Source organism: Diuraphis noxia, unplaced genomic scaffold (assembly GCF_037042655.1).
Source record: "Diuraphis noxia isolate RWA-SAM2 unplaced genomic scaffold, SU_Dnox_SAM2 contig0004, whole genome shotgun sequence".
In the NCBI taxonomy this organism is placed as follows: Eukaryota; Metazoa; Arthropoda; class Insecta; order Hemiptera; family Aphididae; genus Diuraphis; species Diuraphis noxia.
In genome coordinates, this window is record NW_028301714.1 from 24175482 (window position 1) to 24191274 (window position 15793).

Consider the following 15793-nt stretch of genomic DNA (forward strand, 5'->3'; position numbering starts at 1 on the left):
TAAGGCAAAACATTTAACTGTGTTATTTAAATAAAAATAATAAAAATATGTCTGTAGTTCAGTAGTCGATCATGATCGTTGTCGCTCTGTTTGGTTTAGCAATACTGCAGCACACGGCTGCAACAAAATGCATTTCTGCCATTGCTGGTATATTAAATCCACTTACAGTAATTTATATTATTTAGTGAATATTTGATAACTTATTTAGGAGATCGTATGTTGGAATCAAATTCAAAAATAAAATCTGGAGAAAATGTCTTCGTCGTTAATGATTTGTACGATTGGAATGATTATTTCAGTGATTTTTTCATTAGTTTCCAACAAATCACAGAAGAATTCACGAACTATAATGAAAACTATATCGATCAAACTATAGAAGTTACAAACAACGTCGACGAATTACGCGAGTACGGCCTAAATCTATAGATTACGAATACTATATCATGTTACCATATGATGTATTAAAATTATTATTTAGACATCTAATACATAAATAAAGTTGTTAATATATTATGTTGGATTTTTTATTTCTAGCTTTCTGAATTACTCTGTGCCTTGTGGTGTGCAGGGTACGAGTGAATGGTCGAGGTCTGATGGTAATGGTCGAATAGTCGGCGGTACGGATTCGATACCTGGTAATATAGATTGCACGACGATATAATAATACGCATTTTATTATTATATTGCGGTTTTATAATTTATTATAATTATTATAAGTTATACACTAAATTTGAATTTAATTGCACCTACTTAAACCAGTGTACTTACAACATGTCCTCCTTTTATTTCCATTAACACACTGTATAACTCCTCGTTCAGATTTCGATTTGAATATGTCAACATCAAAAAAAATTCCCTGACAAACAATTCGCAAAAAAGGACGATATTTTAAGAAAAAAACTATACCGCGCCATATGTCGATTGTTATGAAGCCCGTAAAAAAAGTATTCAAGATGTTATTGCATTATGTGGTCTTCGTGATAGCCGATAGGTATAGGCGAAATCAGAATTTTAATAAATGCGTAAGGTTTTTAGGTCTTTAAACGGTGCAAATTACGCTTAAATAATTACCCTGTTTATATTACGTACAGGCGAGTTCCCATGGCAGATATCGTTGCAACTCGTCACCGGTATGACGGCCAGACATGTGTGTGGTGGATCCATAATCAACGAAAACTGGGTGTTGACGGCAGCGCATTGCGTGTACGGACAGTCAAAAAACGCACTGTCCGTGGTGGCCGGAAAAAACGACCTTTACACGGTCGAGAGTAAGTGTTGGTTTTTCCATGTGTCTTTCATTTGGACACGTTATTTTATAAGCGCCTTTATCCCCAAAAGATCACGACCAGAGAGTGAATGTCGCGGACATACATTTAAACGGGTTCGACCATGAATGGATGTCCAGAGACATCGCGTTGCTCAAAGTGTTTCCGGCGTTGGTGTTCGACGGTAGTCACGTGTCTCCGATTTGTATTCCAAGACCTGAGACACGATTCGAAAATGGTAAATAGACATTGTATATACTGGTTTACTTATATCTAGAGGTATTGTATAATACCATTGTACGACATTTCAATATTTACACATTATATTTAATAAGTAATTATATTTAACTATAGTTGTTAATGGTTAAAACTATTCCAAAACAGTTTCTTTTTGTTGAAGAATATAGGTAGTTACTATAATATTATTACGATAAATTAACGAACATATGCATAATCTGGGGAGGGAGAAACTATTCCCTCAGATATTTCACTGAATGGTCAATAGTGTTTTTTTTTTTACCTTAAAGATTTTCATTTTTACCACAGACTGTCCCACTCTCAAAAATTTAAACCCTGATTACGACTAAGTTAACATGTCCTATCAGCTATTAATTATTATATTATACTATTTAATTTTAAAACACAAAATAAAAATACACATTGCTTATTACTTGTTCAAATAATTAAAACGAAAAACTTATTGTTGTCCTTTGTTTAACCTGTTGACGGAATTTCGGTAGGTAAACCTGGTATACCTTCCATTGAAAGTTTGCGTTGATAGGTGGTGGTCAATCGCTGGTGGTCGTTGAAAATGTCAACGCTATTAAAATATAATTAATAGTATTCAATATTTTACCAATATGCACAATTATGACAATTGTAAGTCTCAATTTATGGTAGCCAGTAGGGATGGCCTCGGTGTACTAATAATAAATAATGTATACCTACTCCAATAGTTTTGTTTGGAAATTTACATCTGCAGGTGATTAAGTGAAAATATTGGCCGGCGATATCTAATTTATGTCACCATAATTACATTATTCTGTTGTATCCTTCATCTGCCGTACACGTGTACATATACCTACAGTCTACAGAGTCGTACAAATATCACGTTACAAAGCTACGGTGAACACTATACGGCTTTAACGGTCTATCATGTGTTTCCAAGCAGCGAATTTAAATCGCAAATTTTGGACTACTCTATATAGCCACTGTATATTCCCTAATTCCCATTATTGCAATAATTTACCGTATCTCTGGGGTGATGGGGGTGTAATATCCCTCTTTCTGCTTATTTTTGAAATATAAAACATATGATAAAGCAATGAAAGAATAATATATTACCTACCACTATATATAACGTAGTGATCTGAGGATAAGAAAAATGCATATCCTCCTACCCCTCTTTAAAAAAAAAAACTGAGTACGCCACTGATCGTATATGATCTAACCTTATACCGATATCATACATGCGCGTTTGGTAATTTTATTCTATTATAAATACAGGCAGAAGCCCAAAATTATAATGATGTGTAAAAAAAGAAATACTTTGTTCATAAATAAATTATTATAATAATAATAATTTTACCCGGCCATTTGTGCGTATTTTACGTCTAGCTTTGGCGGTGGTCACAGGATGGGGACGGTTGTCCGAGAACGGTGAATTCGCACACGTCCTGCAAAAAGTACGATTGCCCCTCATTGCGTTGAACGATTGTCTGAACTTGTATAACAGCGCAGGTTACGGCCATTACGTCAGTCAGTGTGTGGTATGTGGCGCTGGAACGTCAGATTACGAAGCGGATTCTTGTCAAGTACGCACAATGCACAATAATATGCATATTACAATAATAATTAATAACAATGTATTAAACAATGCGTAACATAATGATTATATTACGTCGTTCCATTAGCTGTTGGGACAAATATTATAAATATATATATATAATATAAATTATATATAAACCTCGCTGATAAATTATAAGATTCGTGTAGGTACTTTTTAGCCAATACCGCGTTTTTTAATCTAACGTGAGCCCCTCTCTTTCTCCCATCACACGATCACCACATAACAATAATTATGATATGTATTGTATTATTATTTCAATTATATATCTATACCTATTATAATAATGGGAACACTATGGAAAATAATTTTTTAACTAATCGTTATGATGGAGTTGATGGTGACCTATAATGTTTTTGATTGTTTCAAAAATATTGATGATTTTTTTCCTTTTCCGAACATGCAGGGTGATTCCGGTGGCCCACTGATTTGTCTGGCCGACGACAACCGTTTCTACCTGTGCGGAATCGTCAGCTGGGGACTCGGCTGTGCCCATCCGACCTTTCCTGGAGTCTACACCGCAGTGTCTTGTTACTCAGATTGGATAAGAAAGACGATCGCGGATTATGAACAACCCAGCTACCCATATTAACGAACACGATGATTTAACTTTTACTCGATTTTTTTTTTTTCATTATGATTATTATTATTATTATGTATGAGCATATTCGTGCGTTTATTTTCGCGTATTATGCCTATAAAAATATAAACAGTTCATTTAATAATAGTATGTATTGTATGTTGTCTACACTTAGTTGATTTAATATAATTATTTCACCTTGATTAAAGAGAAATCGATTTCCATTCATAATATGAAACGTTCATGTTTTTAAAAATATTACTAAATGTTTTGTACTATAAGTATTAAGTAAGGTAGGTGTACGAAAATAATATCAGTAATATAGCAATAATAAACAATCACAAACAAGATATTATAGTATTATTGTTACAAACTAGTAAACTACATTGAATTTTACATGATGTGTCATCGAAGATGTGACTGGTTTGAGTATACTTTTAAGTGGGTAGGTACTTTTTAAAATCTAAGCTATTATATTGTTGTATTGAAACTTTTGATTGACAACATCATCTTTAAAATCTAAAATAGTTTTTTTTTCCTAAAATGTAAAAAGCAACAGTATTTCACATTATGTTAACAAAAAGTTTTGTTCATAGGGATTAGCAAAGCATGAACAATAAATATTGTATATTGCTGAAAATTTAAATAACGTTAATAACGGACACGTCATAAATTATTATGTGGACAGATATCTTATACATTATATTGATTAGATCTGCTGTAATGTTTTCAGTTCTCCAAACTATTTTTTAATGATCGTATGCCTTGGGGTCTGATATAAGACTTTTCATTTTATAGACTTGTTCTTGAAAATATGCCATTAGTTATATCTACGCATATTAATATGCTCTTTTAGCGTAAACCCAATGCGCCATAGTTAATGACCTCATATCTTATTAAATATAGAATATTTTAAGGAATTTATTTTAAATAGTATGACAAAATAATTTGGCAGGTATGATAAATAAATATATATATATATATATAGACTTGTATTACTCAAAGTTTCAAATGTAAATATATTCAACAAGAGGTTATTTTAATTTATAATATATGCATATTATATACAATATTTTTTTCTGTATAAGTACAAATATCAATCGAAAAAATAAACCAAACGAATTATTAAAAATTAAAAAATCGTTCTCACTGTATTTATTTTTTATTTTTATTTTTTGTATTTTTATTCACACTGGGCATTAACTGTATTTGATATCTGATCAGGAGGTATCTATAGTACCTACTAATTTTCGTTTTAAAAATAAATGTTATGATATTACGTCTACACTCTACATATGTTTCATGATTGAATGTATCAATATGTGTGCTGGGGAGTAAAAATTAAAAAAAAAATTGTCCCCTTTATAATATTTGTTAACCTTTATCATAAATAGATCATGTTCATACAAATTAATTATAGCTGCAAGCCTGCAAATACAAATTAGTATTACTTTAAAATAAGTAAGCGTTGAGCATCATAAAAACAATTGATTTGTTAGAAAAGTAGCAATTATTTTTATACTGATTGTTCAACGATTTCATGCAAAATAAATAGTTAAAATAGATATATTTACACAAATAAATTAAAATGTTTCGTGCCTAATTTTATAATGATAACAAATCATCAATTACCTATATATGCTAAGACCAATCAATACTTTTAATGATATAAATAAAACGTTTCAATCCAAGATTTGTATAAATTAATTATTATATGCATATAATTTTAACATGATATATATATATATATGTTACATTGTAATTATTTAATTAGATAAATGAAATAACTTTAGCTAAATAGGTGAAATTTAATCTTAAAAGCTCGTAAAAAATTATACCTATATAGATCCTAATTTTTAAAAAGGCGGGTAAGTCGTGAATGTCGCTCTGCTGTACAGTAGGTTACTGTAATGGATGGAATTAAATTTGAATCCAATGATATTATATCATTATATACGAAAAACGATTCTGAGCGAAGACGGTTAATCTGTCTAGGATATATTATAGATTATTAAAAATTTTCAAATCTTAGATTTAAAAAGGAAATTTTTTATAAATTTCTAGTTTGAAATAATTTGCAAATTTTCGTAATTTTTACGTATGTTGTCAAAATTCAAACTTTGAATGCTTATAAAAAAAATTGTGACTATGTACTTCTTTTATTTTTCAACTGGTATTGTAAAAATATGTTAGGGACCTTGTATTACATTTTCAAATCTTAGATATAAAAGGAAAATTTTTTATGAATTTCTAGCTTAAAATAATTTGTGAATTTTCGTAATTTTTACGTATTTTGTCAAAATTCAAACTTTTTATGCTTATAAAAAAGAATTGTGACTATGAATTTATTTTATTTTTCAACTGCTATTGTAACAATATGTTAAGAGCCTTGTATTAAATTTTCAAGCTTTTCTGCCTAACAAATAAATTTTTATCAATATTAATTTAAAAAAACTAATAATGATCGAAAATTTCAAATGCCTATAAATAGTTCAACTTAGGTCGAAAATTGCATGGTGGATAGAATATACTTATATAAACATTCGGTGAAAATTTACTAACAACTTACTAACATTTACAACTACCTATTCAATTGTAACGAAAAAAGTTCAAATGATAAAAAAAAAAACACGGAAAAATACCAAAAAAATCACGAAAAAAAATGCAAAAAAAAAAACGCGGAAAATAATGCAAAAAATTTGGATTACGGTCTGGTTGTGTTGGCAGGGCTGCAAACGGGTGTTCTACTCGCAGACGCGATCCCGCTACTGCTCACCGCGGAGACTTTTGGCTGCTGGGTTTCCCCCCTGGCCCGGTTCGCCTCGCCTTAGCTAACCTGGATCCGATGGGCTACCCCGCCGGATCCATATTGACGACAAGCTTAGCGCGGACGTCCGTTCAACGCGGAACGTCCCGCCACAGTTGCCCCCACCTCAAACCATCCACGCAATCCGACCTCCGAGAAGCCGGATTACAGGAGCGCGCCGCCGCTCCCGGTCGAATGTATGTAGGAAAATACTTCTATTTAAATGCCGTCAAGCAAAGCCAATCGTTATCAGTGTTGGTGTTTTGTACTGATACTGTTTATCTAGTAACGGCGAGCATTGATAGCGAGTAGATAATTTAAAAATTCCTATTTTCGAATTTCATTATTTCAATTTCAATCATATTTAATATTATTTCGAATTAGTATTTTGTATTAGAGTTTAGGCATTTTCAATAGTTTGGATAATCGTATTACCATTAATTAATATTATTGTTTTATAGTATTACGGATTTCGTGTTTTCAAATAATATTTTAATAAAATGTTCAATACTCTAAAGTTTTTGTCCCGACTCTCATCGACCGCCGTTCTGACTGGATTGCGGTCTTCAATTTTGAACAAGCCTTGGATTCGGAGTATCTCAATCTGCTATCAATGTCGACAGCCGATTCTAGTAAACAAATTTCAATGTGTCAACTCAGGCAGACGTTACAAACGTACAAAGAAAGAAGTAATGTCTGGCTAAAAAAATCAATCAACCCCTTGAAAAACCCTCACAAAATATAATTTATCGATTTCTATATTCCTCTTATAGAACGATCGAGATTCTGATGATGAATTTGATTTAGAAATGGACGAATCCAGTCAATTGGTTAAATTCAGGACCAGTACAATGAGAATGGATACTATCTTAAAACACGCTCTAGGAAAGTCTAGAAAGTAATGTGACTGGAGCTATAAATATTACGACTGCTGTTTTATTAAAATATCAATATGTATTTGTTTTTAGTAAAATTGAAATAGCTTTTTATGAAAGTCGTATTCGCGTGAATGGAGAAAAAGTACAGAAGAAAAGCCACACAATTGAAGTCGGCGATGAGGTGGATTTTGTGAAAGGTCCTAGTCCAAATAATCCAGATTTCCTTTTAGTATCAAGAGTAGAAGTATTGTCTGCCAAATTAGATGGAGATGAATTAGATGTAAAATTAAAAAAGTATAAGAACCTTCTGATAAACAATTATGAAAATAAGTGGAAACCACAATCATAATTGTTTAGATTACATCAGATTATAATACTTTGACTATAAATGATAATCATTTTCAATTATACTTAGTGTTCTAAGATGTGTAAAGAAGTTTATTTTATTCTATATGCGTTTAATGCAGCTTGATTAATTTGATCTTGTGGGATAGGTCAAACACTAGAGATAACTCTTCTCCAATTTTGATAGATCAGTCACTAGTAGACAATAATAAACTAAAAATAACAACTAATAAATACTTCTTCTTCTTCTCGAGTTTTTACGGTTCTCGAAGGACTTTCGCTGCCTCTACATTCCTCCATCTATCTCTGTCAATGCTGTCTGCTATTGTCACTCCCTGCATACATATATTGAGATCATTGTAGACCAGGGGCGCCATTTCGTTTTTTTTAAGGGTGTGCATGCAATTAAAGAGGCCAATTATTTCCCACCACCAGGCCAATTGTCAAAAAAACATTTGGCTTTCATACATAAAATATTACAAATTAATAAATTTAATATTAATATTTTAGGTACTAGATATCTTACCATTTAACTATTACTATTTTGAAATTTTTTACGCATACATTTAATTAATAGTTAGGTACTTACCTATATTTGAAATTAGAATATCAATAAAAATAGAAAATACAAATCAATCATTAAAAGCAGTTTATGACCTAAACCATAATGTTAAAGATAGGAAAACTGAAGGCCAAGGCGGCAAGGCCGTGTATCAGTGATGCTTAGGCCAATAGCAAATAATAAATGCTCCCCCCCAAATGGCGTCCCTGTGTAGACCCTGTCTGTCCAGCGCTGCCTAGGACGACCCCTAGGTCTTACTAATAAATACTAATAACTAATAATAAATAATAAAAAATAAAAATAGTTATTTTGTGTGCTTAGATTCTATTTTAGACTATAGCATCATAATACACATCACAGGTACTTCCAACAGTTTCAACATTTAAGAACAAACAAATTATACATCAGTTTTTATAAACTACTTTCTTTGAACAAAATAGTATTTAGAGGTATACAATGATGATAAATACAATAAATTAAACAATTTACAATTAAAATTATTTACCAAATTAAAAATTTTAATTTAATTATTGGTTTAAATTATTAATCTTTTAATATTAAAGATAATGGTGAAAAGTTAATAAATAAAAAAAAAAGATTGATGACTATATATTCATTTTTTTTTTTTTTTTTGACAATATATTAAAAAATATTTAACATTCATAAAAACTATATTACCAGAAGCCAAATTGATTTCAAATACACTTTGTTTTAAAATAATGGTAACAAATTAAAATTAATTATACCTCACCATCTGCTAATAATCACTAAAATAGAAAAATTATTAATTTCTAATAGTTAAAATTGTCACTAATTAATAACATTTAAAATTTATTTCAATAATCAAAGTTTTTTTTTATTTACATTATAAAGCCAAGCTTAAAATTGTAATATTAAAATAAAAAATTTCAATTCCGGTTGAATAAAATTATGCCATAGCACTAGCTGGTAACGAACTGTGTTTAGGTTTCATTCGATTCACAAATACACGTATACAACCATTAAAGTCTGCGCTTACAAAAACATATCCATCTTGGCTGCTGTTTTCATCTGTTTTCATTTGTCTAAAAACCACTTCTGGATTAGGGGCAAAAATTGCGCATGTCACAACAGCATTATGAGCTTTGATTCCTTCCCAGTAATCGTTTCGATCTCGTCTTACTGATGTGAATTTTGAATAGTCGTGATGTGTTTTCCAAACATATATGCATTGATTTTCTGACCCACATACAATGTATTTGCCATCGTGACTGAAACTAGCTTTAATTTGACTACTTATATTAACATAGCCCTTATACTTGCAAGACAGATTTAAGTCTCTGAGATCATATAATCTAATGCGGCTATCATTTGAAGTTACCAACACTTTATCTTCACCAGGCATTGGTTCAATGCCACTAATTTTGCGTCCTGTGGAATTTCGACCTCTGGTAGAACGCACATGTATTTGGGTATGATAACGTAATTGATCTGTAGTGTAAAATATACACCGTCCATCATATGAACCTACAACAGCAAATTTACCATTCTGACAAAAATTAGCAGCAGTTATGAGTTTAGTCTGTCCTTCAACTTCATTCCAAACTGCTACTTTCTTATCAGGAATATTCCAGAGACGAAGTTTTCCATCTAGTGATCCACTCAAAAAATACCGATCATCACGTGGATGGAAACATATAGCTGTCACAAAGTCAATATGCTGAAAACAACATAAACATTCTCTTCTGCTTATATGCCATAACCTAACAGTCTTATCCATTGATGATGACAGGACGAAGTAATTTTTTGACCAAGCTATATCCAGCAAATCAGAACGATGTCCAGTGTAAGTACAAAATGGACGTGACATAAATGGTCCACGATCATCTGGATCAGCTGCAAATGATTGATCATCAACTGAAAGTTGAGAAACTAAAGATTCTGTTGACGGTGTAGGTGAAACTTTATCGGCATCATATTTTTTTCGCATCTCATGAAAATCTTTATAAGCATCTCTCAAAACCCAAACTCGAAGTACACGGTCTTGTCCAGCAGTAGCCAATAGTCTACCACACATAGAAAATTTCATACACCATACAGGACCAGTATGTTCATGGCAGAATTCCTAAAAAAAAAAGAAAAATGTAAGCTATATAATCTTGTGTTTAAAATTGTTGGTTGTAATTGACTAACTTGAACATGCTGAACAGAATCAAATTCATAAGGTCCTTTATGGCTATTTGATGCTCTCAATTTGAATATTTCATTAACTTGAGGAGCATTAGGAACGTCAGTTGCGGGTTGTGGCCTTTCTACTAAATCTACAATATCCATAACATCTTCTTTGTGCCTTACATGTGATACTTCATGTGCGATAGTTCTAGCTTTATTTACAGTTTTTTTGACAGTAGTACCTAAAAATCGTTTGATTCTTGCTGTGCGACGACGTATGGCAGATTCATCAACTGGGTCATCTCGTCCAGTAGCTACTGTATCATTAGATTTACTGCCAATGCTTTCTTCATCAGATTCTTTAAGTTTCTTAACAGAATTTGTTCTAAATGAATGGGAATCTAAATTTGGAGTGCTTACATATTCTGATGTTAAGCGCATTATATGTAGAGATAATGGGTTAATGCACTGTGGTAACTTATCCTCAGCTATACTTAGTGGAACTCTTTCTCCAGTATCCAAATTTAACACAGTTATTTGTTCCAATATTTCCTATTTTTCAAATTAATTTTTAATTTATTACAAAGAATCATATTTATTAATAAAATATACTCACTATATCAGTTAATTTTTTCCCTGAATCTGTATGAGTTTTTAAAAACATATTTAGTTGCTGATCTCTTAACTCCTGTTCATCACCAGCTGATCTACGACGTTCCCGTGAAGCAACACGATTACAAGATCGATTAGAAGCTATACTACTTGAACCAGCCATTGGATAGGTATTACTATGCGAAGCAATTGTTTTAGATTTTTCTTTTACTTCTTCAGTTGTTTCTTTAATCATATTAAGGACTGGTTTTTCTCTTTCCTGGAAATTAAAAATGTTTAATTAACATTAATACTAAAAAATATTCTTGCAAGTAGAGTGAAGTCATCATATTCTAAAAAAGATGATTTTTAAAACTATTTTAGTACAGATATTCTAAAGTTAGACAAGTTAGACTTTAAAATATAAAAAGGTAATTTACAGAATGTGAAAACTGATAAATAAAGTAAAATACTAAAATAAAATTTTACTTACATGATGATTTACAATATATTGACCTTTGGTAGCAGAATGAAGATCTAACGAATGTTCTAATTCTCTTGTCAGTGATTCTATAGTACTCACTGGACTTGTTAAACAATTGACACTAGTTTCATCTTTTTCAACATCCAATTTCTATTCAAAAATATAAAAATATATAAATATAATCTTTAAATTAATCCTGTGACTTAATAATATATGTACATTTGAATTATCTTCTATTTTAGCACCATCGTTTTCAATTGAAATATTTATTTGTTTGCGTCTTCGTCGTCTTGGAGGTGCAATAGGTCTATCAGTATCTATACTAACAGTACCATTATTTGAAAATTTTGTGCTTGCAATTACATCAGGTTCGTGGAAAGCTGGGAAAGGTTCAAGAGGTACAATAGGTTTATCTTCAACAGAAACAGGTGTGTCCGGTTCAGATAATTTATTGTTTTCTGTTGGCCGTAAAGCAGATTCTTTTCCTAAAAGTTACTTTATTTTAAAATCACTTTAAAAAATTTAAATAAAAAAATATATTTATACTACAATTTAGTATACAAACCTATAAAATGATCTGTAGGAACACTCCCCAATAATCGACCAACTTTGCCCAAGGATAATATACTTTGCACAGATGCTCCATCAGGCTCAATAACTCTAAAAGGATGACTAGGTCTGTGTGAAGGCGCTAAGAATACTCCATCAGCTGATGAGGCTTGGCTTTCAGTTGGAGATACAGCTTGCATTTCGTCTTCATCGATTTGCATGTGCTGCCGAATTTCATTGAATTTACGGCGACCATTGTGCTCTGAAACCTTGTATAATTTTTTTATAAATAATTATTGAAAAATAATATTATTTATTCATTATACCGATTTGGGAGCACTTGATATTTTGAATGTCATATTTTTTTTTTTTTCTTCCAAAAGTTCTTTTTCGGTTTTGGCAGTTTGTTTGGATTGTTCACTACAAAACAGACGATTATTCAATAAAATGTATAAATAACAATGGTAAAAAAATTATTACTTTTGATCTCGAACAGCAAAATCTTCAGCATCAAAAAACTCATCAGTATCACTACTAGTATTTGACATTTTTAAAAAATAAACATTGTAATCTAGAATTTATTATTTGACATAATTATTGTTTAATATGTGAAATGGGTTTGAAGTTTTTTAAGTTCTAATTAATATGAATTATTCATTATAAAATTATTATTTAAATTTGAGATAAGAATGTTTTTATAATGATTATAAGACATAGATTCACTATCGCATTATCCAAATTCCACTTAACCACTTTACAAATTATCTTATCAATAATAAAAAAAAATATATAAGATAATTCAGTGTGTTTGTCAATACAATATATTTTCTACTTTTCAATGCTGAGTAAACTAAAAATACAAAATTCCAAGAAAAAAAAAAATGATTATTAAAAAATATAAAATTTTAATTTTAGAATGTGAAATAAAAGTCTAAAATAGGCATATCAATTTATTAAAAATGGTAAATTAATGTTATACTTAATTATTACAAATTTTTAAGAGTAATAGTAACGAATAAAATTTAACGATTTCTTCAAAAGTTAATTATTTTAAATTTACATTGTTATTGACATTATTGAAATTTGAAAATTAAAAAATATTAAAATTAACTATATATAATAATTGTTATGATTAAAAATGTTTTTATCTTGTATAGTATCTACAACTCATCACGCTATAACTATGTACCTACATATTAGGATACCTATATAGTAAAAAATATGAAATTTACTTATAGAATTATGTTATGTTATTTTTTTATCAATTATAAAAAAAAAAACAATACCTTCTTATGGTGTCCCAACCTCCCAACATTTTCTTGTGCTCTGGATTCACCAGAAGTCGGAGCAATTGAATTGGCTCCGCAATACAGGTAGTCAATATTTTACCCTTACTATAAGTACCTTTGAATTGGCTCCCTACCGTTTTTTTTTCAAAAATTTATTGATTGCCAATATGTTAATAATTTAAAGTACGTATAATTCGTAATTCGTTACACAAAATTATATAAAAAAATTTAAAAAACAGAAAATATTTAACCGAAGCGCGTCATTATAAAATTTATGTATATTATATAAATTAAAAAATTAGAAAAAACAGACAGTATTTTAGCAAAGTGCGTCATTATAAAATTTATACATAAAAATCAATAAGTTAAACAAAAATATTATATAAGACTATTTTTCGGGGTCTATACTTATAATAATTTTTGTATCAGATTGAGTACTATATAATATACCTATATAAAAAGTTGAATATATTTGGATTTTACATCGTAAAAGTAAACGTCTATAATATGAGAATCCCTGGTTAAAAAATAATATTTAACAATTTAAGGAGCCAATTTAAATATACATTTTTCAGGAGCCAATTCAAGGATCGAATTTATATTACCCAAAATTGGGAGCCAATTCAATGGTAGCCCCAGAAGTACCAAGGTAGATATTCTTATCCATGCTCCCCAAGGTTCAAAATACAGCACTAGCTCCGTGCTGACTTAAAACAATCATATGGGGACAAATGCACTCTTATTGTTAACCCTAACCCTGCTTACACATAAATGACGCCATGAAGTTTTTATTGAATTAATTATGAAACATTTTTAGTTGTCGTCTTGAATAAGTTATATATATAAAAGTATACAGGTATTGTGATTTGTGGGTATTTGGATAAAAAAAAAAATTAAATACCTTCCTATATATTTCAATATGATTTCATATATTTCATTTGACATAAGTTTTTTTAATTGTTAAAAATGCAGATCTTAAGTATAATACTGTGTTCAAAATTATTTAATCGACATTTCATTTAAATAATTGAAAATATAAAAAAACAATTATTATTTCATATACTATTTTTATAAAACAATGTCATTTTATACGTACTTTTTTTTTGTTTTGGGAATACAATTTTCCGTGTTTCGAAAATTTAGTAGCTAGGTATTATATCTAATTTATTGGTCTATGTTTCTGTGTTAAGATGATTGATATAGATTATATTTTTTTAAATTTATATGTATGGCAATTGTAGAAAACATAACACATTGACAAGCAATTCAATACGCAACGACTTTAGTGTCCGAAGAAATACTCATTATCAGCGTTTCTCTTAGTGCACTTCTTGCTTTCGAAAACCCCTACCCCAAAAATAGAATTATACAAGCCATTCAAGAAAAATTAACACACTCAAAAAAAAATTGATCTCTTATTGGTTCCCTCGCACACTGGTATAATAACCGGCAGGGACGGATTGGGCCATCGGCAAAATCGGGAAATTCCCGATGGGCCGCGTGCTAACTGGTTGACGGGGCCGCTGCATGCGTTACCAAACTACGGCTGTAACCTGTCGTAAATTAAATTTTAAAATTTATAGATTTTCATAAGTACGATTTTAAATTTTATTCATATCAATTATTGCAAACTAGAAAGCAATAAGTCAATAACCAAAATATGAATAATAAATATTACCAAAGTCTATGACGCATAATATTATTATATTAATTATTATATTGTATAACAGGATAAATTTAACAAAAACTGAATAATAATTTAAAGTTATAGCAATAATTCTAATCAAAAATAAAACAATCTCCGTGAACAGTAAATCTACAAATAATCTGATATTCCGTCTTCGTTTTGTCGCCTGTCGGCGGGTAATGACGACGAATGTTGACAATGCAAGTCGGCATGGAACTGTAGTCTGAACAATAAAAATGTTTTTATTTTAAATTTAGATTATTTATAATATTGTAATAAGTAGTATCGAATTGATATAATTATAAATATACATATTAGTTTACCATCTAAACATGGGGCCGCTAAAAAGTTATTTTCCCGGGCCGGTCCAAAATTCCAATCCGTCCCTGAAAACCGGCAACAAACTTGCTGATACAGCAGCCATTGAAGCAATAACATCTCCCAGCTCAATAATAATAAACAAAATAACATTCCAAGACGCACTCAAAAAAAATCTGCAACCTAACAAAAAACCATTGGCAAGACTCGTGGGAGGCGACTCCAAACACAAATAAACTTAAGGAAATCAAGCCATCAATCAACCCATGGAAAACCCACTCACATTCATCCAGGCATGAAGAAATAGTCATCACAAGGTCTCGGATTGGACACTCGCCTCTAACGCACTTATACCTTATTACCAAAGAAGACTGCCCGACCTGCGAAGTATGCGACAAACAATTGACAATCAAACATATTAATCTTGAATGCTCCAAGTTCA

At 30.4% G+C, this 15793-nt stretch overlaps 3 protein-coding genes and 1 non-coding gene across 4 annotated transcripts; 2 read left to right on the forward strand and 2 right to left on the reverse strand.

Moving 5' to 3' along the window:
* The first annotated feature begins 7 nt into the window (after positions 1-7).
* LOC107162786 (trypsin-1-like) lies at positions 8-3905 on the forward strand. The gene is made up of 7 exons (XM_015509818.2): positions 8-147; positions 209-407; positions 535-635; positions 1092-1268; positions 1339-1503; positions 2883-3079; positions 3518-3905. Exons 1-7 carry the CDS (start codon positions 72-74, stop codon positions 3701-3703), a joined length of 1101 nt encoding a protein of 366 aa, XP_015365304.1. The 5' UTR covers positions 8-71; the 3' UTR covers positions 3704-3905.
* A 2485-nt stretch (positions 3906-6390) lies between these two features.
* On the reverse strand, positions 6391-6689 carry LOC149055877 (signal recognition particle RNA). The gene has a single exon (XR_016191829.1).
* Positions 6690-6824: 135 nt separating this feature from the next.
* On the forward strand, positions 6825-7800 carry LOC107162811 (uncharacterized). Its single transcript, XM_015509855.2, has 3 exons — positions 6825-7186; positions 7271-7395; positions 7466-7800. The coding sequence occupies exons 1-3, from the start codon at positions 6998-7000 to the stop codon at positions 7722-7724; spliced, it is 573 nt and encodes a 190-aa protein (XP_015365341.1). The 5' UTR covers positions 6825-6997; the 3' UTR covers positions 7725-7800.
* Positions 7801-8586: 786 nt separating this feature from the next.
* On the reverse strand, positions 8587-12779 carry LOC107162791 (WD repeat-containing protein 44). The gene is made up of 8 exons (XM_015509824.2): positions 12538-12779; positions 12384-12477; positions 12074-12326; positions 11728-11993; positions 11518-11658; positions 11050-11304; positions 10455-10985; positions 8587-10386 (listed from the first exon to the last, which is right to left on the reverse strand). Exons 1-8 carry the CDS (start codon positions 12603-12605, stop codon positions 9211-9213), a joined length of 2784 nt encoding a protein of 927 aa, XP_015365310.1. The 5' UTR covers positions 12606-12779; the 3' UTR covers positions 8587-9210.
* Positions 12780-15793: the final 3014 nt, after the last annotated feature.

Coding starts and splice junctions, on each gene's coding strand:
- LOC107162786 (XM_015509818.2), top strand. CDS start 72: ATGATCGTTGTCGCTCTGTTTGGTTTAGCAATACTGCAGCACACGGCT. Junction 148..208: donor ATGCATTTCTGCCATTGCTG/GTATATTAAATC, acceptor TAACTTATTTAG/GAGATCGTATGTTGGAATCA. Junction 1,269..1,338: donor CGACCTTTACACGGTCGAGA/GTAAGTGTTGGT, acceptor TATCCCCAAAAG/ATCACGACCAGAGAGTGAAT.
- LOC107162811 (XM_015509855.2), top strand. CDS start 6,998: ATGTTCAATACTCTAAAGTTTTTGTCCCGACTCTCATCGACCGCCGTT. Junction 7,187..7,270: donor ACAAACGTACAAAGAAAGAA/GTAATGTCTGGC, acceptor TTCCTCTTATAG/AACGATCGAGATTCTGATGA. Junction 7,396..7,465: donor GCTCTAGGAAAGTCTAGAAA/GTAATGTGACTG, acceptor ATTTGTTTTTAG/TAAAATTGAAATAGCTTTTT.
- LOC107162791 (XM_015509824.2), bottom strand. CDS start 12,605: ATGTCAAATACTAGTAGTGATACTGATGAGTTTTTTGATGCTGAAGAT. Junction 12,327..12,383: donor TATCAAGTGCTCCCAAATCG/GTATAATGAATA, acceptor AAATTATACAAG/GTTTCAGAGCACAATGGTCG. Junction 10,387..10,454: donor ATTCTGTTCAGCATGTTCAA/GTTAGTCAATTA, acceptor TTTTTTTTTTAG/GAATTCTGCCATGAACATAC.